This window comes from Fundulus heteroclitus, chromosome 24, assembly GCF_011125445.2.
Source record: "Fundulus heteroclitus isolate FHET01 chromosome 24, MU-UCD_Fhet_4.1, whole genome shotgun sequence".
NCBI lineage: Eukaryota > Metazoa > Chordata > Actinopteri > Cyprinodontiformes > Fundulidae > Fundulus > Fundulus heteroclitus.
In genome coordinates this window covers 24,055,155-24,075,577 of record NC_046384.1, presented here as the reverse complement: position 1 = coordinate 24,075,577, position 20,423 = coordinate 24,055,155, and the positions used below count along the sequence as shown (strand labels likewise).

Genomic DNA, 20,423 nt, shown 5'->3' with positions numbered 1-20,423 from the left:
TCTGATGGGTAATTATTGGTTCTCATGAACAATTTTTTTGATAGAGTTAAAAACTTGTAGTATTTGTATTTGATGGTTATTCACATAAACATACGGACAGTAACATTGTAGCTCATGCCAGGTTATGTCCCCTGAAATAACGTTCCTATTTAAAATATTTATTGCAAAACGAGTTAAGTCTATACATTATAAATTGCTCAAATGAGCTATATTGATTTATGCTTCTTTATGATTAACACATTAGCTTTGTTGTTATACATTTCAACCCACCACAAAGTTCAGAAGTTGGTGTTTCTGAGTTCCAAGTCTGAAAAAGTCACTGGAACGTCCCCTGAAGTTGAAAGCTCCATCTAGGAAAGCTGAAGGAGTCTTGCCAACTCCAAAATCCAATTTGGCTGCTGCTCGAATAGAACATAACCAAAGTTGTGTAATAAACAATTAACATTGTGGCAATGTTTTCCATTGAATTAGTGACACACGGTGTCATGTTACATATGTTTTATTTTAGTGTTCTGTGAAATGCATTGGAATCCGTTTGTATTCCCATTAGCCACTTCTGCTAAGAAGTCAGTTCTCGGAATGAAGTTATTTCCAACTTAAACACATTCATCTGTAAAAGTTTTGGACCTGAAAATTTGACTGACACAGAGGAAGCGTTTTATTAGAAGGAACAGGTGTAGCCCATGAGGGAAACTTCTGGGACTGCTGCTGGAACCGCTGTAAAAGAGAGGGGCCGGTTAGTGGCTGCTGTTTCCACAGTGAGATGTGTAAAGTGAATTAACAAAGCCACTAACCGTGTTTAGATCCGGAGCGCAGCACTGAATCCAATGAGTGGTTCCCGGAGAGGTTTGCAGATAATTCTGCCAGCAGAAGCAGGTTTCATTTTTCGGCTAGCTGCGGGGGAGGCGATCCAGAGACAGTTCAGGGTCATACAGATGCAGAAGTACCAGTAGGGGAGTCCAACAGAACGTGTCCACAATCCCGTCCAGAGACTAGAAATCCAGAGTCGACCCAACAGGCAGAAGTACAGGAGGACTTAGCAGAGAGACAGAATCAAGCAACAGGCACAAGTCGATGTTAAGAATGTGAGAACCAGCAGGAGAGCTGGACAAGGGCGAGGCAAACAGGCAGAAATCTAAATAACAAACGAAGCCACTCACAGGAAGGCAGTCTAGGAACGCCGGAAAGGTCTAGTCACAGTAGGCTTTGTGAGAATCTGGCGCCTGAACTCAGAGACCAGTTTAAATAGAGCGACTCACAGGCGTGGCAGCGCCGGTAATTAAAGCAGACACAGGTGCAGGCAATCGGTGGAAAATCGCTATAGCAGCACAGGGAGAAGAGAGAGGCGTCAACAGACAGCAGCAGAGAAACAAAGTTGCAGCAGAAGCTGTGACCATTACATTCAGCTTGCACATCTGAAAACTATTGGGATTTTCCAATGGTTGTGCTTAGCGACCAGACTGGCTACAGTGAGCAATAAAAGCTGATAATGCATTAATCAGTGCATTGTACATTCAAGTGTGAACATATGTTGCACAGTAGAAAAGAGCATGGGCTAAACTATTCTCTGTGTTTGGTTCACTGTCTTGTGCTGTATCAACAGCCCCCCCTTCACAAATTAGTTATCTTACAATTCCTAATTTCTAAGGAGATAATAAACACTCCGTTAGCACAAGTAGCAAGCTAGTTTTCTCACTTGCAACCAGTTGTACATCTTGGCCACGTCCTTCTTATATACCTGCCAATATTGAGCCTTCCTGCGCTGACCACTGCTAATAGCATGCACCTAGAACTCAATGTTTAAAAACCATACCTCTTACTTACAGCTGCGCAATATTGGGAAAAAAAAAAAACATGCCACACCATTGACAAATGTTACAACAGCAATATGAGTTGCAAATAATAAACCCATATTTGTCTCCCTCTTTCTTCCCATGTCCACAGAATATTAACAATATTTATCAGTACTGTACAGGAAGCACTACAATGTCTGTCACTGTTTTAAAGAGATGCATGTCATCACAAATGTGCCAACGTTGTTTATTCCCTTGCTTTTAAATATGTGGCACTTGGAATTTCCAACTTTCTGGTTTATGTAGACTCCTTTGGTCGCACAAGAATTTGAAAGTTTGATAAAGCAGCTAGCAAGTAGATGAAGAGGAGCTGGGAGTAACAAGAAAGTGACTGGTAATCCAGATTGGCTGATTTTCATTGTATTCAGCCATAACCAGTGCCTGGCCAGTCAGAAACTAAAAAAATCCTACATGATTCACATGTGGGCCATGCCATGGTAAAACCAACACTGTTCTGTGTGGACACATTTTTACTTTTTATTTTTTTTTTACATTTACGTCACAGTAATTGCTGCAGAGCTGCTAGGCAAGGTAATTGACTTCTGGCAAACAAATTAGGCGAATCCACCATTTTTATTTTCACTGCGATTTTGTACTCTAAACTGAATGTGATAAGTAAAAAAGTAAAATGGATAAGTGAAAATGTCCAGTGGCTTGGGTGTATTAACCCACACAATTGGTCACACCGTCCCCCAGCATACTACAAAAACGGCTCAATGGAGTGGATACGAATGCTACGCGACCCGGAGGGGGGCACGGTGTGAAGTGCCTGCTTTAGATTTAAAAAGACAGCACCAAAACAAGTTGCTCTCGGACAAACCTCAAAACAGGGGCAAAAGAGATGCTGTGGGGCACAAATCATGAGGAATTTAGACCAAAACATTGCAGTTCCACTATATATAGACCCCAACTGAATGATTTCAATGTGAAAAGGAAGAACTTAAAAGCAGGATATCTCTCCTTTAAAGAGGGAGGAGACTTCAAAGGTAGCCATTTAGTATCAGAGAGGGGTTTCAAAATTAAAGCATGAGAGCCACTGAGATGTAAGAAATCTGCAAATTTTTCGGGACATTTCTGCAGTTGATTCAGGATGCAAAAGAACTGGGGAGTGCAAGGTTTTGAACAGAGAACAGGAAGACTGGACATAATAGAGCAAAGTTACTTGTTTATATTTTTGAAGTGTTCCATCCCTGTGTCTTCAGAACATGTTTTGGCAGGAATAGTTATCTAAGTCGCTACTTGCTTTATGCACAGCACACTTTATAAACTGCTCCGAATACAGTTGAGATTATACGGCGTAAATGTCATGACCAAAGACTTTGTGAAATGCAGCATTTTTATTTGACCAGATTGCCTTTTATGAGGTGAAAAACACCTTTGGCACAGTTCTGTCACATTTGATTAAATTGTGCCAAAATGACCGCTCCGCCTGGCACGACGACCCAATAAAACCGTTCTGGATCAAATATGCTTCAACTGACTCAGTCCAAATAATAGGCAAAATGTTGATAAATACAATCCGAGGTGTCTCCTAGGTTTTCAGCAGGATTCCATCATTTTTGTCACTGTTTATTCTTTTTTTTAAAATGTGTTTGTTTGTTTAATCACAAAAAAATTAGACACAGTAACAAATATCATAGTGGTTCCACTTAGAAATATTATGAAATTAATTAATCTAAAATTTTGCATTTAGACCTAATAATTTTGGGGATATTCTTGATTTATTTTTAGTTTAGTGTATTTTTAGTCGGAAATTGCTTCTAAAACTGGGGAGAACAGGAAAGCAAACAGAACATTTTATTTTATACTAAACAGCCCGCCCGAACACTAAATGTTTAAAAACTGTACCTTGTTTGCAGCTACATGATGTTAAGAAAACATGTGACACAATTGATGAATGTTACAATAGTAGCATAGGTTGACGCCAGGTTAATATTTGTCAGTAATCATTTATTTTTTTAACATAATAAAACACAGATGTTGTTCTCCCCTCTGCTCCAAATATAAATTATTAAGAATCTCTCATGATAGGAAAAGTAGAAAAAATTATATCTGTTATAGCTCTTCACGAGAAATACGAGCAAACACATATTCTGCAAACAAAAATTTTAGCTTCGCAAGCATTAGACTTAAATACGGAAGTTTGAGGAAGCTAACGCTAGCAGGATGAACAGTGGCAGGTGAGACAATGGGTTATGGTAGGCAGGCAGGGATGAGCAGGAGACCAGACGATACAGGTAGGGAGAGACCAGATCAAGCCATGTAGACTGCAAAACCACCAGAATGGGCAGAACAAGCGGCTGGGACTCACGAGAAAACAGGTAGAACTGCAGCACGCAGACACAGGCAACTTTAACTGAAAAATGTCCAGCTGGCTGAGCACGCAGGAACCGGTGGAGACAGGGCACATCAAAAGTTGGTTGAGGCAGGTATAAGTAGGCTGGTCCACAGATGACCAGAGTTGAATCTAATTACTGGCTGCAGGTAGAGCTGATCCTAGAGTAGGGTGTTAGCTGGAGGGAGACTGAGCTGATTGGGTAGTGGCTGAGAGGTGACAAGCTAGCAGGAAAATCCAAAAATATACAAAGTAAAACAAACAAACACCTAAAACATGACACTTATGAGATAAACCAAGGGTTCTAAGTGTGTGTCGAGTAATGGAGAGGGCGTTTCCACAAAGCGCTCATCGAGACCTGCTTCATTCAGGTGAGGAGCCGACAATGACGACGGATAAAGTAAAAGATTTGATAGTTTGGAGATATTTTGGAGATTTTATGTGAAAAATGGAAAGCTAGCTTGGAGATTGAGGAGAGTGAGGTGAGAATAGATAGCCTGCAGCAAGGTAGAAAGAGGAGGCATAAATCCACAGAAGGAAAACTGGTCACAACAGTCAGGCAAACAAGGAATGCTGTATAGTCTACTCCCACGAAGGCTTTCAAGGATCTGGCAGCTACACACTGGGAGAGGCCGGTATATGTATATAGTGATCTCCCTAGGTGCAGCAGCTCTGCTTAAATCTCATTGTCAGAGCAGAGCTGACAAGGAGACAAGGAGTGGTGCAACAGTTACTGCTGAAAGAATCAGACAAACAGGATCATTACATCTATTTTATACATGCTGGTTAAATGTCCTTTGACAATTGCCATAGGGCAGCTCCCCAGTGTTTTGGAAGTTTAGGAAATGTTTGAAAAAACACAAAGGGTCCTGCTGAGATAAAATAGAATGAAATCAAGCAGAATAAAATGTTATATATATTTGTCCCAAATATACAGGACCATAATAAGCCAAATGCAAGGAGATGCTGGAAACGTCACATTTAGCATGTGAAGGTGATATTATTGTCAGGATCTGTTCCAAATGGAACATATCTCTTAGGGGGCACAGAGAAACAGTAGAGCATCGTGCTTGAATTCAGATGCACATACTCAATTTAGTCACATGGAAACGTCGGTGCGTACATTCAAGGGGCATTTTTAGGGTGTTGTAACATCTTTTGCTTCAGACCAGACCCCTCATTCCTCTTCCTCCCTCTTTAAAAAAAATAATTTACAGTCTGTAACTGTAATATTGTGCTTAATAAAAGAAAAGAAAATAGCAGATGTATTCCGTTCATTAAAAAAAAAAAAGGTTTTCTGTGTTCTGGGCGTCTGGATTGATGATGCAACAGTGGCCATTTCTGAGTGGCATTGCATTTAGAAACTGAAATAATGACCTTGACTGGCTGCCGCAGTTTAAATGATCCAGAAGGTACTTCACCGTGTTTGTGGCTCTGAATCATGTTAGAAGGATTTTCACTTGAACAGAGAAGGTATTTTCTCTTTCCCCTCAGCCTGTATCTTCTCCATAGTAAATGTGCAACTTACAAATAAACTTATTTTCAACTATAATTATTTAGCCCACCCATTTTTTATTTGGCCAAAAAGTAATTTCTTAATAAGCCACGGTACTGTAGGTAAGATGTTGATTGCTCATAAACTCCTGACTGAATCTCATGTCTCTAAGAAAAATCCTAAGTATCAATTCCTTAAAAATGCCGATTGGTCAGATATGTGGTGCTAGATATAGGTAAGTAAACTAAAAATGTGTTAAATTGAAGGCTTTGGTTTGTAACAATCAGACAATTGAGACAGAATCGAGTCTCGGACTTTAAACTCGTATTTAATTCTTGCATATAGAAAAATAGGCCTATTATATATATAAAAAACAGATAGTTTGATATTTCTGTCTTTGTGTGAAGGGCGTGAGTAATATCAGCCGCCATCACGTGGTGCGCTTCATGATTCCTGCGCTCCAGCATCCTTCGTCTCCAGTCGCGTCTGAGCGCAACACCTCCTTGGAGCTCTCCCTCCATCCCAGCCGGCAGAGAGGATGAGCTGCTCCGCGTCCGGGTCTCCTCCGAGGCGGATCTTTTCCTCCTCCCTCTGATTCCTCTCGGTCGGATGTTTCTCCTCCGGGTAACAATCAGAGGAGGATGCGTCTGCTCGTTTTCGCCACTTTATTTGGACTCTTTTTAGACGCAGGTGGGTGCAACTTGAAGACTGTTAAACAGGGGGAATGCTGTAAGGGGATGATTGTTACAAATATCTACAAATATCTTTTTGATCTAAAATGAATAAAACATGCGTGTTGGAAACCATTTGTTTCTGCTTGCATTAAATACACTTTGGAGGGCTTCAAAAAAGCTGCGTTTTTGGCGCAAGGTTTTGCGCACTCGGATCCTTTCTCCTGTATGCTAATTGTTAAGAAAGCATTTCATTTTCTGTTCTGGTCCAAACGCTCAACCTGCCTTTGGAAAAGTTGCAAAAGTGTCGTTTTTTTTTCTCTCAATTTTCAAAATGTGTTCACGTTTCCAAAGATTGTTGTTCAGGGATGGAGTTCTTCTTGGGGATTTTACAGGATTTTCTCCAACAAGGATCCACATTATTTGATGAAGCTAAGAAAAATTGACTAGATGAGAATGAGTTCTGGTTTTGCAGATGATGAATGAAGTATGGCTGAGCTCAATTACGCTGGATTTGTGATCATGCTGTCTCAGTTTACTCTAATGATTCCTGTCATTTCAATTATCAGTGGGAATGCGCCGGTTTGATGCTGTTATGACTTCAAACTACAACTGACCCTGTCAGCTGCTGTTTGTATGGTAATTTTACATGTTTAATGTGATTTCAGCATCAGAGTTAAGCTTTCGTGACATATCAATCACTTAAACCAGTCTGAAATGTCAGTTCTTTTTGCCCTGAGCCCTCCAGTCTTTCACCATTTTAGATCTCCCTTACTGCTTTCTGCATCCGTCTTGCCCTTTCTGCAGGGCCAGTGTACACAACGGACACCAAAGCGAGGTTTCTAGGCAATAAGAAAAGCTCATCCGGGCAGAGTTAAAAGCGTCAAAAAGAAGTGTGGAAAAGCCACTGATGATGTGGTTTTATCTGCTACCCACTGGGACATTCATGCACTCAGTGTGCAGCCTTTTTATTCTGTAAATGTACCTTTGTCACCTATAAAATCCATGGGTTGAAAGACATTTAGAGGAGAAATGTACTCTGTAAACGTGCATTTTATGGCTTGAGGTGGAAATTTATAACCAGTCGGCTGACACCAGCTAAGACATATATGGGCTCTGTAAAGTCACAAAGCCTGGGCTTTTTTTCCTCGATCTTTTAGGAACAACAACAACAACAACAACAATAATAATAATAATAATAATAATAATACTTGTGTTAATCTAAAAGAGATGAACAGCACATAAAGCTGTGAAAATTCTGCAAGTAAATTCTGAATTCTGTACATAAAAGTAAATATCCATCAGGCTCATCAACAATTGCAATTATATTGTAATTATAATTATAATTTTATATATATATATATATATATATATATATATATATATATATATATATATATATATATATATATATATATATATATATATACTGTTTGACTAGACATTTTTAGAGAGTACAGCTTTCTATAGGTAAAATCGAAATTTAGAGTGTAATGATTATCTATTTTATTTCACTGGAATATTATCAGATTTTTTTATTTTATTTTTGAGCACATTGTGTTTTTTTAATAGGGTGCTGAGAATACAATTCTCACAGATTTCTTTCTCATTTATTTCACTCGGTTCAAATCCCCAGGCAAATTTTCAGCTCTTCCAACAAGTCCCACTTGTGTTTGATCAGAATATGATGAACGTGAGACGAGCCTTTCTGTTCCTGCTGGTTAGCAGTGCTTCTGGTCTTGGAACTTTTCCATTGATGCCAGCCCATCTTACTTATTGTTGATTAATGGACTCTTAACTTTTTGAGGAAATTGGGGCCTGTAGAGCTGTCGATGTTACTTTGGGTTCTTCTGTGACCTCCTGGATGAGTTAATAATACCTTCTTGGAGTAATCATGGTCAGCCAGCTTCTCCTAGGAATGTTCACCACTGTTCCATGTTTTATCCATTAATGACTCACTGTGGTCTGATAGCTTTAAAAATGAGTTGGTAACATTTGCCAGGTTAATAAATGTTGATAACTGTTTCTCATTTGTTCTTTATCTTCTATAGATCAGGGTGTGACATGTTGCTTTTTAAGATAATTTAGCCTACCCTACTTCATGTTGTTAGACAGGTTATTTTTTAATTATTTCTTGATTCTACAATTCAGGCGGTAACCAGGTCTGTGTGTGGTTAAGAGATACGGAGCTCACATTTCCAAAAAACAAGAAAATAATAAAAAAATTTAGTTAGTCACAATTTAGATAGCTTTTACTCACCTAACCATATGCAATAAATAATCATTTGAAAACTGCTTACTCCAGTTGTATTTGTCTGTTATTAAGTTTTGTTTGATAATCTGAAATGTATGAGTCAGATAAAGATGCAAAAATAAAAGAAATATGAAAGTGTTACCATTAATTAAGTTAGCAAATCAATATCAATTATGTTTTGAGATCAGCTTTAGATTTACTAAGGCATTTCATAATTTCAATGCCAAATGTCCTTAACATTCCCTCATTCCCTCAAATGAAAAACAGCAACCTGCGGCTGTTTATAGTAGTTATTTTTAAACATGAGGGTCATTTCAATCTGATTTCCCTAGGGTGCACCTTTCCAACCCACTACCAGTAACCGATGTTGTTTTTCAATTTTGCTGAATCAAATTTAGCATGGAACCAGCACAATTTTTTTAAATTTTTACATTTATTTAAATGTCAACACATTTCAAACATGCATTTTCTCTGAAAGTGCACGAAGGCTCCGTCCATTCAAGGCTTTTTTCCTTTGCTTCTTTATCACACTCATTAGCTATCTTTTTAACAATTATCCCTTTAATGTTTTTCTCATCTTACGCAGCAGTTTGTCCGGGGGAAATATTACAGGAGCTGCGCAATCTGGAGGTGTGCTTGCATTTCAGCTGGAAGCCCTATTCACAGAAAGATCAGAGCAAATGTAGAAAAGTTACAGTGTGCACAAAATACTATGTAACAACCAAACTTTGTTTTTTAATCTATTACATTTTTTTTTTACTTTTTTTCTCACATTTTCAAGTCAACATTTTTTGAGGCTCTTTAAAATAAGCTGCGAAAGTGTTTGAAAGAACGTTCAAGGAAAAACTACAAATAGATCAGTTTATGTTTTTTAATCATTGCTTTTATTAAAATTTTACAAATCTGCAGCTGGATAATTAATGCCGACCGGCTTCACAGAGCGTGTTTCAGTGACTGCTGGAAATATAAAACAAACCCTCAGCAAATATGTTACTGAGGCGTGAAGCAAATAGAAAAATCTCACTTCTTTTAGTAGCTTCTTCCCCTGGGTGCACTCCTGCTGAGATTTTATTTTTATCCAAAGACTTTATAGACATAATGAAAAAAGCTTGGCTTTTATGTTCTTCATTCTAGAAAAAACACAGTAATGACAAACACAGGCGCAAATTAGCCGATATGGTGCTTTCACTGACCAGAAAAAAGAGTAGCAGGTGAATAGTTTAAAACACCCAGAGCAACTTCTCTAATAATGGTGATTATATTTTTGTTATTGCACCTCTAACGAATACTAGTATTTCAATATATAGTAACTGCCATAGTCCAGCACATTCACAGATGTTCGACTGGGGTAAGATCTTGGGGCAGTCTGAACGCCATTTAATCAACTCAAGCTAATTGTGCCCCTTAAACCCTTCATGCACCATTTTTGTTGTGGGCAGGGCAATTCTGCTGAAGGAGGCGACAGCCACCAAGAAATACCGTTTCTAATCTGTCAAGTTGGCAGATATGCAGCCTTCTACACAAAAAGTGCAGTACCATGCGTATTGCGACATCTTTCCCTCAGCAATCCGAGCTACTGCAGCTTCTCTGTTGGATCGGACCGCATGGGCCCGCATTTGTCGTGCAACGTTGAGTCTACACAGCCTGGTGACTACTGTCCCTTCCTTGGACCATTGGTAACTGGTCATGGTATTATGTCTGTTTGATAGAATTTTTCAAGATTGTTCTGCATCTTTCTGTGCAAAATCAAATAACAAAAAAAAAATACTTGCAAATATAAATAAAAACTGTTAAAACAAACAAAATGAAAACAACATGTAAACACAGAGGCACTAAGTCGGGGTAAATTATATGAAAAGTACCCCGGCTTAAAACCTTTGCCATAGAAATAATATGTATCAACACTTTTGTCCATGTTTATAATGAATGCCATTCTTAACTTTAGTCCCTAATATAAAGAACAATTATAAAACAATTATTTCTAGCAGTTTTGGCAATTAGTCTGTTTTTGTGAAACATTATCAGAATATTTAGAAAAGGTGTTTTCCCCATCCAATAAATGCTTATTTACACATTTTCATGGCATATGAAAAATATATTTTCCTGAAGAACATTAAAGCATTACATTTTTGAGCAGATTTCAACCCCACAGCATGCAATAAGTAAAACAATTAATACAATTTTAACTGCAGTGGGAATCAATGGCACATATAAATTGTTAAGGGACACAGTTGCTCTATGCCAAGAATAGGAAACATTTTAAATCAAGCTTCACATGTAGACATAAACCATGGAGCTGAATACTTTCTACTTTAGGCATTTGACATTAGAACCGGATTGAAAAGTTACATAAATAGACTATATGAAATTAAGGTTGAGTAAAGCTGGTTGCTTTATTTATTGCCAAGAAACTTTATGGAAAAACACATTTGAATGCAAACCTTAACAGATAAAATCAGTTGTGTCCATTTTTAGTGTCATATCACAAGCGCTTTACAAAATGTGTCAGATTAAACCTATGGTCACAATATACAACGCTGTTAATGCTTGAAAGCTAAATTAAAGCATAAAGGAGGACCAGACTCAAAAACTGAATGTCCTTCCTATTGCAGCATTCATTGTCCTTTCTGGAATATGTCCAAAATCCTTGGTGCTGACGATAATCCAGAAGGTTCATGGAAACTTGATCTATTTTTTGTCAGCTGGCTGTAGTGGTGACTTAATGTCTCCTTACTGTTTTCTGTGGTGTAGGAGATGCCCTTCAGATCCAGTGTTACCAGTGTGAGGAGATGAAGCACAACGACTGCTCCACACCAGAGTACATCGTCAACTGCACAGTCAACGTACAGGACATGTGCCAGAAGGAAGTGCTGGTCAAACCTGACGGTAAGCCAATGGAATTTATTTCTTGCATGTTTTCCCAGTAAAATCTCAGTGGCTAATAGAAAGCTGTGGATTCACTTTATTTGTTAAGATTTTTTTATTCCAAATGGAAAAGTGTCAAATTAGACCTCCAACAAGTCCTTATTCTTGCTGACCATACAGTAACATGAGTCAGCTCCCAGAAAGTAAATGACCTCCAAAGTTTAATTTAAAACAAAATGGAGCATTTCTACTGTATAGCATACATTTTTGATCAATCCAAAACTAAGGTAAGATAAACATCTCATTACGGCTGCATTACAGTCACTTTTGACACTTTTTTGAAGGTAAAATGAAAAGACAGAAAACAGTTCACTAAAGAAACCAGCTTTCCCCTCTTTCCTTTTTCCCCCTGTCTCAAATTCCTTCCTCATGTCTGACTTGCCTGCCCCTCTGAAGAGGTCAACACAATCTCCTGCGATCTTCAGTGAAACAGACATTGTTATCTGTTTTTTTTCCTCCTCTATGCAGCTTCAAAGAAAGACAACCATCATTTGATGTGTATCTTCGTAGTGTGACAGCAATCGAAGCCTTTGCAGGCAATAAAAACCAGTATCTGAAAAGTAAAATCTTTCAGCTGTATAATTAGTTGTTACATCTTTTATGATGCTTCTAAATACTCTCAAAAAACAGTTCCAACAGTTCCAACCTCCCTCAGCCGTTTTGCCAAAAATAATTAGTAAGTCTTAGCTTAAAGTAATTCAGATCTTCTTCAATTTTGTTTTTTTCACGATCACTGGTGTTTGAGTTTTCTTTTTTTCTCTGTTCAGTTCCTGTTTATTAAACTCCTTCCTGAGCTCATCTGTCTTCGTTAGTCTCAGCTCCCTTACCTTTCTCCACACATACCTCTGTAACCAGCTCCCTGGTTTTCATTGCTCATTGTTGATTTCTTCTGTTGCGCCACCAGTCGTACCACCCGTGACTATTTTTTGTGTTTTATTCTTTTATTAAAGAAACTTATAACACAGGCTCTGCACTTGGGTCCGCCCTCAACCACAGTATAACAGTATTGAACTGAAACACAAAACAAGTGACTAGCAATTTAATTCTATAATTCAAGTGCCAAGTCATTTCTAGTCAGAAAAGCAAAAAAAACAAAACAAAAAAAAACAAGGAGAGCCTTTTCTTTGTCTTAAGCTAGCTTGGTTAAACATTAATTTAGCAATAATTCCAATTCTGAAGATGGGACTGTGTTTCCCGATGACTCTATTGACCAGGGTATGAAATTTTAGAGTAGGGCTTAGAATGACATTTGATCTGCAAATGGGATGGGGAGTCATGCAGTGGAGGAGTTGGGCAGAGGGGGCTGATATAATATTTAAATATATAGGTTACGTATTTTTACTTTGGTGCCGAGAACATATTTTCCTTATGGATGTAAAAAAAAATTGCACAACAAGATTTTCTCCAGGACTTTATGCAGTGTACTAAATGTACAGTACTTTGAGTTGACATGTCAAATTTAGTCGACACAAACTAGACTAAACCAGAAATTATTAAAGGTGACCAAATCAGGATGTGTTTAGTGACTGAAGGTCAATTAAATTATCACTGCTTTGGGCAGATTGAGTAGAATATTGTCAGATTCAGGTCCAAAGCCAATTTATTGGTGCATCTCTGCAGGTACGTTGATGTTCATTTGTCATAAAAGAAACAAAGCCAGTTGAAATGTACCTCTTTGTACACCCCCCAGCTATTTTTCTTGATGTCAAGATGGCCGTGATGTGTTGTGAAGAACATCATACAGCATGTGCCTTCATGGTTGTGTACTTTCCTGTAATTCGATGCTTACTTAGATAGTACGTTTATTTACTCGTTGTGAATCAAGCTTAATATCATTGCTTCGCACAAAGAACATTGTTCATCTCTACATATGTTTTCTGCCATTAATATTCCTAGATAACTGAACCTACCTGCTGAAACGTAACAGATGTTGCTAATTCGGAGAAACAGTACCTGATGACAAACAGCCAGCTGCAGTTTTTCTTTAAGCAGATATATAGGACCACACAGACAAATATCAGTTAATAAGATCACGCCGAGAATCGATATCGCCATAACTCAAACAGGAGCAATAAACTGCTGGAACCGGGCAAAACAGAACAAAAGGACTCTTAAAAGTTACGTGTTCAATCTCAGCAATCAAATTACGGCGGACAAAATGTTTCCCTTGTTCTTTGAGACAGAATGCCGTATACCCATTCACTAATCACATTTTCTCAGTTAGGACAAATGAAAATATAGCAATCCGTCTTCTCTTACAGGAATACACTATCGGAAGTCCTGCGCGTCCTCCGGGGCCTGCCTCATCGCCTCCTCCGGTTATCAGCAGTTCTGCACCGGCAGGCTGAACTCGGTGTGCATCACCTGCTGCAACACGCCACTCTGCAACGGCCCCAAGAGGAAGCGCCCCGTCCCCTCGGCTGCAGCCTCCAACCGGCGTGCCCTTCTCTTCTTGACGGCGCCGATGCTGCTTCATCTGACGTAGACGCTCCTACCACGTACCGCTGTACAGTTTCAGCTAAATCACCGGACTTTCAGTTCAAATAATGTTTTTAAACTAATGCAGGGACCATGAACAGTCTGTTTTCTGAGTTTGGTCTGAGTAAATCTGACTGGTTAGTAGTAAAACAAGACCGCAGGTGATTTGGGAAAAGCAGTGGTAGACCTCTGAAATGCCCTTGCAGCTGAAGAGTGCAAAAAGTAGAGCCTATAGAGTTATGGTAGAAATAAACAGGTGGATTATTGGACCACTTTGGAAATCAGCAAAGCAGAACGTCTCATACCAACTGTAAAGCACGGTAATGAAGGGTTGATGACATAAGCCAGCGAAAAGTGCTTCATGTCATTGCGGTGAGGTTTTGAATCAGATATCTAAAAAAAAAAAGAATAAGAAAAGCTTAAATTTAGAAAATCCTTAACTCTCTTTCAGCACATAATTAGACTGTCCTGATCTTTAACTTCCAGTGGACAACAATAAACAACAGATTCAACACTGCCTTTGTTACAAAGACACAGGCAAGAAGCGTAGAGAAGCAAATGTTGCATCACTCTGGATAACCACACATGGGATATTGCTGCTAAAAATTCATCCAAACAAGCATGGCAGTAGTAGAGGGATGATATAGGCTTCTTCTACGTACTTAAATCAGTTATGCGGTTGTCTGCCCTACAAACACCACTTCAATTTATTCCTGTGGAAAGCAGCTCTACTAGGTACCGAGTCATAAAATGTACCTAGATATCTAAGAACCTAAACTGTTTTTTTTTGGCATTGAGCACAGAGAAGCAATTGCTTCAACACACTGGAAAACCAAACTTAGAATATCAGGATAAACACTTCATACTAACTGTCAAGCATGGTGGTGCAAGGGTGATGATGTGGGCTTGCTTTATGTTCAAGATTCAACTTTCTGTCCTTCCATCCAGAAACAGGTTTGTTCAGTTTATTGCTGCTAGATGTGGTTGTAAGCAACTGAATCACGGGGTGTTCTTATATATTTAAAAGCAGGCGTGGAAAGGGGTGTACTGTAGTTTTGGGATGTGAAATAGTCATATGGGTTTGGGGTGGGGATGGGGTCAAACACATCAGCAATGACCACAGAGAATCAGTTCACTGAGAATACTCGAAAACCAAACCCAAGGTGTCAGCTCATCGCAACAACTGTTGATCAGGGCAGCAGAGGGGTGATGATACGGCATGAAGCCACCTGTCCCACATATGATGATTCAAGTTGCCGAGAAAAGCTAAACGTTGTTCTCTAAGCCATTTAATATTGGGGTGCCCTTGTTTAGATAACCACAACTAGGGCTCGGAATCACCTAGGATGAACCGATTCGATACGACTCTCGATACATAGCTCACAATACAATATGATTCTCGATATAGCTCAGCTTGATCTGATATGACTCCAATATCGATATTTATTACTTTCAAATTAATGCCCAAAATCATTCAATCAACCAGCCAAATATTATATTTATGTTCAATTTATTGAACACTGATACATTAACAGGAAAATAAAGTGCATTTGGTTCAATGCATTTACAGTTTTTATAGATTGCTTTGACCTGTTTGAAGAAACTGGCAACCTCTCAATTTTCTTCATCACCATCTCAGCAGAGCAAAAGACACCTCTTGCAAATGAGTTAACCCATTTTCATTGGTTTCACTCATTTTCCCCACCCTTTTGCAAAACAGTTAACGCAGATGTCATTCATGCAGTCCAAACTCCATTGCTTTAGCTGTGGTAGCAAAACAGAAACTATATGTTCCAAGCTCTTAGAAACTTCTTGATCAGAATGAAATCACTGGAGCACCTGATTGACACCTCTTTACACAATTTTTCAATTTGCAATCAGTTTGCAGGCTTTACGTAAATGGTGTCATGTTGTGTGTTGTTCTTTGCAAGCTTAGATGGTCTAAGGCAGATGAGAGGCAGAGTAAGAGGTAGATGGGTCAGGGGAAGAAGATTATGAGTAAGAGGAATCCATGTGTGAGGTGGAGGTGTAGCTGGAAGGGCTGAAGTTACAGATGAAATTTGGGCAACTATGATTGATCATGTGGTAAATCATGGCCTTTCACTTAGAGGGACGGGACAAAGAGTCCAAACTTTTCTCAATAGAAACACGGTTGCATCCATGGTAAGAGTTTTTCGACGGGACAGCAGGTATTGCTGCTATACAGTATATACATCTCTATCTATTCTTATAGAGGAATTCTTCAGTGCATGGCGATGGAAAGTATATGATCACTGCCCCTATGAGCAGATGTCCTTGCTCATTGCAATGTCTGCTGCTGCCCAAGATATAGATGCAGAGGCATGTCAAGGATGGATCAGGAATGCAGGAAGATTTTTCCCAAGGTGCATTGCAAGGGAAAATATTGAATATGACGTAGATGAGGCCATGTGGCCTATTCATCAGGACAGGATGGACTAGAAGGAACAAGCAGCCCTAGTATTTTCTGTTGGAATCTTTCATTTTTTGGAATATTTCATTTGTTTATCTGGAAAAAAAGAATGAAGAATCAATCAAATTTGCATCACAACATATTTGCTTCTGGATCCATTTTTTGCAAAAAGGCAAATTTGACTACAAATGACACTGACATATAAGCTGCATACAGTCTTTGGCTACAATGACCAGCAATGCTGCACTGATTCACATTGAGTGTGGTGTTTTGAATTTTGTTCCCCCTTGTGTAACGAATGATTGGAAGGGCTCAAACATTTGTGTGCAAGTTGTGTTGTTTGAGAGCAAAATCTGCTTTTGGATCATATGTTAAATGTTTTGGCAGAGTTGGAGCCTTTTGTAAACAAAATGTTTAATTTTGACCATTGGTGCCACTGTTTAGGCCTCTGCGTTAACTGTTTTGAAAAATGTGGGTTTTGAGTTGATTGCTGCGTCAAAGCAACCAATAAAAACTGTAACGTATCACAGAAACCAAAAATGTGCCCAAACCTCTGATTTTAGGGACGAAGGCGCTTCTAAAATCCTGTCGGCCATTCCGCAATTTGTCTCACTTGCACTTCCTCGCTGTGAACAGTAATGGTACGCTGTAATAACGCCCCCTAGTGGTTGGGACGTATATCGATATTGAAAGCCAGAAAATTGATATTAAATCATTTTTAAAACATCGATATTAATCTATGTATCGATTTTTATGCACAGCCCTATCCACAACCCTAAACATAAAAGAGGTTGTGCTGTAAAACTAGACTGAATAAACATAATTATAACTTCTGGTTGTTTTTAAACCCAAATGTTGACGTTCTGTTACAGGTGCTTCCTGGGGTTTTGAACAGTAACCTGTGAACGGATTTGGACTCTCGTTTTGCATCGTCTCCCCGTCAAAAAACAGTTGATCTGATGGATATCGGGCAGCGACCGGGACCTCTCTGCATCATTTTTCGCTCATTTTGCAGCATCGTTGCCTCCGCAGTCGAGTCACTCAGTACTTTCTTTGCTTTTAGTGAATTGGAGCGTTCTGTAATCAGTGCCGGTGAAACCTCTGGTAATTTGGGGCTGTTTTTTTGTGCTCTTATGGTTTGAAATAGCTGTGTTCAGTTTATTTTGTGTTGATGTAGTAGTTCTTATTTCACAGATTAACAATTTTAAAGCTCATTTCCCATCAGCCATACTGCATTTTTTTTTGGTTATTTCATAGCAGGAAGCATAAAGTAACCAAAATGCACACATTTAGGTTACAGTTCTTTTATCCTCATACAATGGAAATAATCCTTTATTCCTTTAACAAAATGGGCGTTTATGTGTTTGCAGCCTCAAACAAGACACAGTGCAGTATTATAACAAGTAAGAAACAACAAATACGTCTTATAGTTTAGAGATCCACAAAAGGCTTTAAACTGCAGGTCCTCTGAGTTTTTTAAATTTTAAAAACGTCACATTCGAGAGGAACAAATTTTGAAAATATGCACTTTAATTCTGAAAATAATTCTCTTTGTCATTATTTACACAAATGCCTTACATTTCTGTCTCACTCTACACAGGACTGGGTCTGTGTGTGCTGAATATGGCGTGAAAATCAACAATAGATTCTGGGATTGTATTTATTTGGAGCGGGTACCACAGTTGGTGTTTTACAGTGCTTTATTTGTAGTAGAGGAGGGACTGAGCGCCTGATGGATGTTCTTGGCTTTTTTTTAAACAGTCTTCTGTGAAGAGTAACGCTGTAATCTACTGATATGTGATTTCAATAAATGTTGCTGAAAAATCAGCTTACTTCATGTTTGTGGCAACTCCTCAGCTCCTCCTAACTTCATTCATACTGATTCATTTTTCACAGACCATGTGAGTTTATTAAAAACTGTGATGGCTGAGAAAACTTAAGAATTGAATAATGATTATGTAATTAAGAAAGCAGCTATATCTTTGTATTGACTTTACAAATGATTAAATGTTACAAAGGTTAATTGGCAATATTTGAGTTGAACACCTCAGGTGAACTGCTTCCTTGTGTGAAGTCATGAAACGATTAATAGAATTCAGCCAAAAGCTCGGGGAGAAAAGTCTGGACCACCGCAAATCTGGTTCATTATTGGATACAATTTCTACATGCCTGAAGGCGCCACGTTTATCTCTTGTTATTATATGGAAGCATAAACAGCATGAGAATGTCCATCCTCAACCTTTCAAAAGGAGATGAGATCTCTGTCCCCCAGCTTAATGTGTTTTAGTGCAAAATTGGCATATTGACTCAACAACAAAAGCAAAAGACATTGTGAAGATGTTGGTTGAAGCTGGTAAGAAAGAGTCCTTATGTATGATTAATTGAGTCCTGATCCAACATGGCTGCTCAGACAGGAAGAAGCCACTACCCCAAAAGCTAGACTGCTATTTGCAAATGCATTCAGGATCAAAAATTTTAATTTTGGGAGATGTATCCGGTGGTCTGATGTAATTCAGTTGAAGTGTTTGTTCATAAGCACTAAAATTTTATCTAATGGAAGAGTGGAAGCTTCCAAATCTGAGAGCAGCACTCCTTGTGGTAGGACTGTTTTGCTGCAGGAGGGACTGGTGCACTTCACAACATAGATGGCAAGAGCATTAGGAAAGGACATTTTGTGCAAGGGTTGAAGCAACAAAGCAGATCAGAAAGGAATGGACCAGAATTTAGGAAAAGTATGGAGAGAACCCAATATGTTTGACCCAAGTCATACAGTTTAAGATGGTTCTATCAAATGGAAATGTGTGGAAATATTTAGTATAATTTAATGTCAAGCAGCAAGACAAAAATGTTTTGTATATTTTATACAATGTATAAAAATCAGTTTTCAACTAACTAAATCTAGCATGAAATGTTCAAGGAAAAACTATTCCAGCACCCATCACAGTCCAGCTCTTTGTTATAGCAGCCAGAATGAACAGCCTATTTGTCTCAGCTTTCTTTGTAGAAGTGTTTTTTCCGCCTCAGTAACAACTTCAACACCAAAGAGCATTGTTCTGTTTAATGAGTGGAAAACATTCTGACGTTGTTGAAAATCATAGCATTCGAGTCACCTGACTTGTGTTCTTAACTCGTCGATTAGTTTAGTTAGCATCACCAAACAGAAGTCTTCAATTGTATTAACTGGATAATGTGGGTCCATACCTTTATTTTGAAAACATTTCCAAACTCAGCATGTTTCATAACATGCAGAGGTTAAAAGGTCCAGAGGATAAAACGGAGAGACTCTGCTGAGCCTTCCTGTTGTCTACTCAAAGGGTTGCTCTCGCTCGCCGTCTTACAGCCTGAATAAAATAAGAAACTGGTTTGTGTTTGGTGTTCGTCAGATTGTCATTGGTGATTGTTTGGTTCTGAATAAGCGTTTGTCTCTCTCCGTAACCATTTTCTTTAACGTCTGTTTTGCGTCACCAGCTTTGGATTGTCATCATTTTGGAGCCTTGCAGTTGAAACACCTTACCACAGGTATTTCCCCTTGTGTTAAGGCTCGTGAAAAGGTCCCGCTATTAGAAACTCGGTCAACATTTTGTTTTCCCAGACACATCTACAGCCAGCAGTCCGGCTCTGATGACTGCTGCCAGTAACAGATGATTGACTTCTGTATGCATTAGCAGTAATTGCATCCCTAACAATGCAGCTGAGATTGCTGGGGACACAACAGAGCAGCTACCCTTGGATAAATTGTTTCGTTTCACAAAGCAATGAAAACCGTAGCGCGCTGTGAACACAGTCATGGTTTAGAGGTTGTCAAATAATGTAAAAAGGTAGTTAGAGGCCAGTCGTGTGCAGAGCATCCTGCCAACTGGATGACTGAGCATCATTAGGCCTGAACACGGAGGACGGCTGATGATCACAGCAGGAAAGTGCCTACTGCAGGTCTCCAGGGGTTAAGAAGCAGCGAAAACAGCAGATTATTAAAAATAATAA

General features: G+C 38.9%; 1 protein-coding gene and 1 long non-coding RNA gene across 3 annotated transcripts; one reads left to right on the top strand and one right to left on the bottom strand.

The window, feature by feature from the left end:
• Positions 1 to 285: 285 nt before the first annotated feature.
• On the bottom strand, positions 286 to 1,209 carry LOC110368953. Its single transcript, XR_002428565.2, has 3 exons — positions 1,161 to 1,209; positions 795 to 1,035; positions 286 to 717 (listed from the first exon to the last, which is right to left on the bottom strand). It is a non-coding gene; the product is annotated as an uncharacterized LOC110368953 (long non-coding RNA).
• A 4,928-nt stretch (positions 1,210 to 6,137) lies between these two features.
• On the top strand, positions 6,138 to 18,269 carry LOC105931063 (ly6/PLAUR domain-containing protein 1). Of its 2 annotated transcripts, XM_012869571.3 has the most exons (4): positions 6,138 to 6,373; positions 11,360 to 11,494; positions 13,795 to 14,039; positions 17,315 to 18,269. In XM_012869571.3, the coding sequence occupies exons 1-3, from the start codon at positions 6,325 to 6,327 to the stop codon at positions 14,016 to 14,018; spliced, it is 408 nt and encodes a 135-aa protein (XP_012725025.2). In that variant the 5' UTR covers positions 6,138 to 6,324; the 3' UTR covers positions 14,019 to 14,039; positions 17,315 to 18,269. The 2 variants fall into 2 exon arrangements, with proteins under 2 accessions (XP_012725025.2, XP_012725024.2); XM_012869570.3 differs by lacking the exon at positions 17,315 to 18,269 and having other exon boundaries at positions 13,795 to 14,417.
• Positions 18,270 to 20,423: the final 2,154 nt, after the last annotated feature.

Excerpts from the sequence above, each read along its gene's own strand:
- LOC105931063 (XM_012869571.3), top strand. The coding sequence starts at position 6,325 with ATGCGTCTGCTCGTTTTCGCCACTTTATTTGGACTCTTTTTAGACGCA. Across the intron at positions 6,374-11,359 it reads TGGACTCTTTTTAGACGCAG|GAGATGCCCTTCAGATCCAG; the intron begins GTGGGTGCAACT and ends TCTGTGGTGTAG. Across the intron at positions 11,495-13,794 it reads AGTGCTGGTCAAACCTGACG|GAATACACTATCGGAAGTCC; the intron begins GTAAGCCAATGG and ends CTTCTCTTACAG.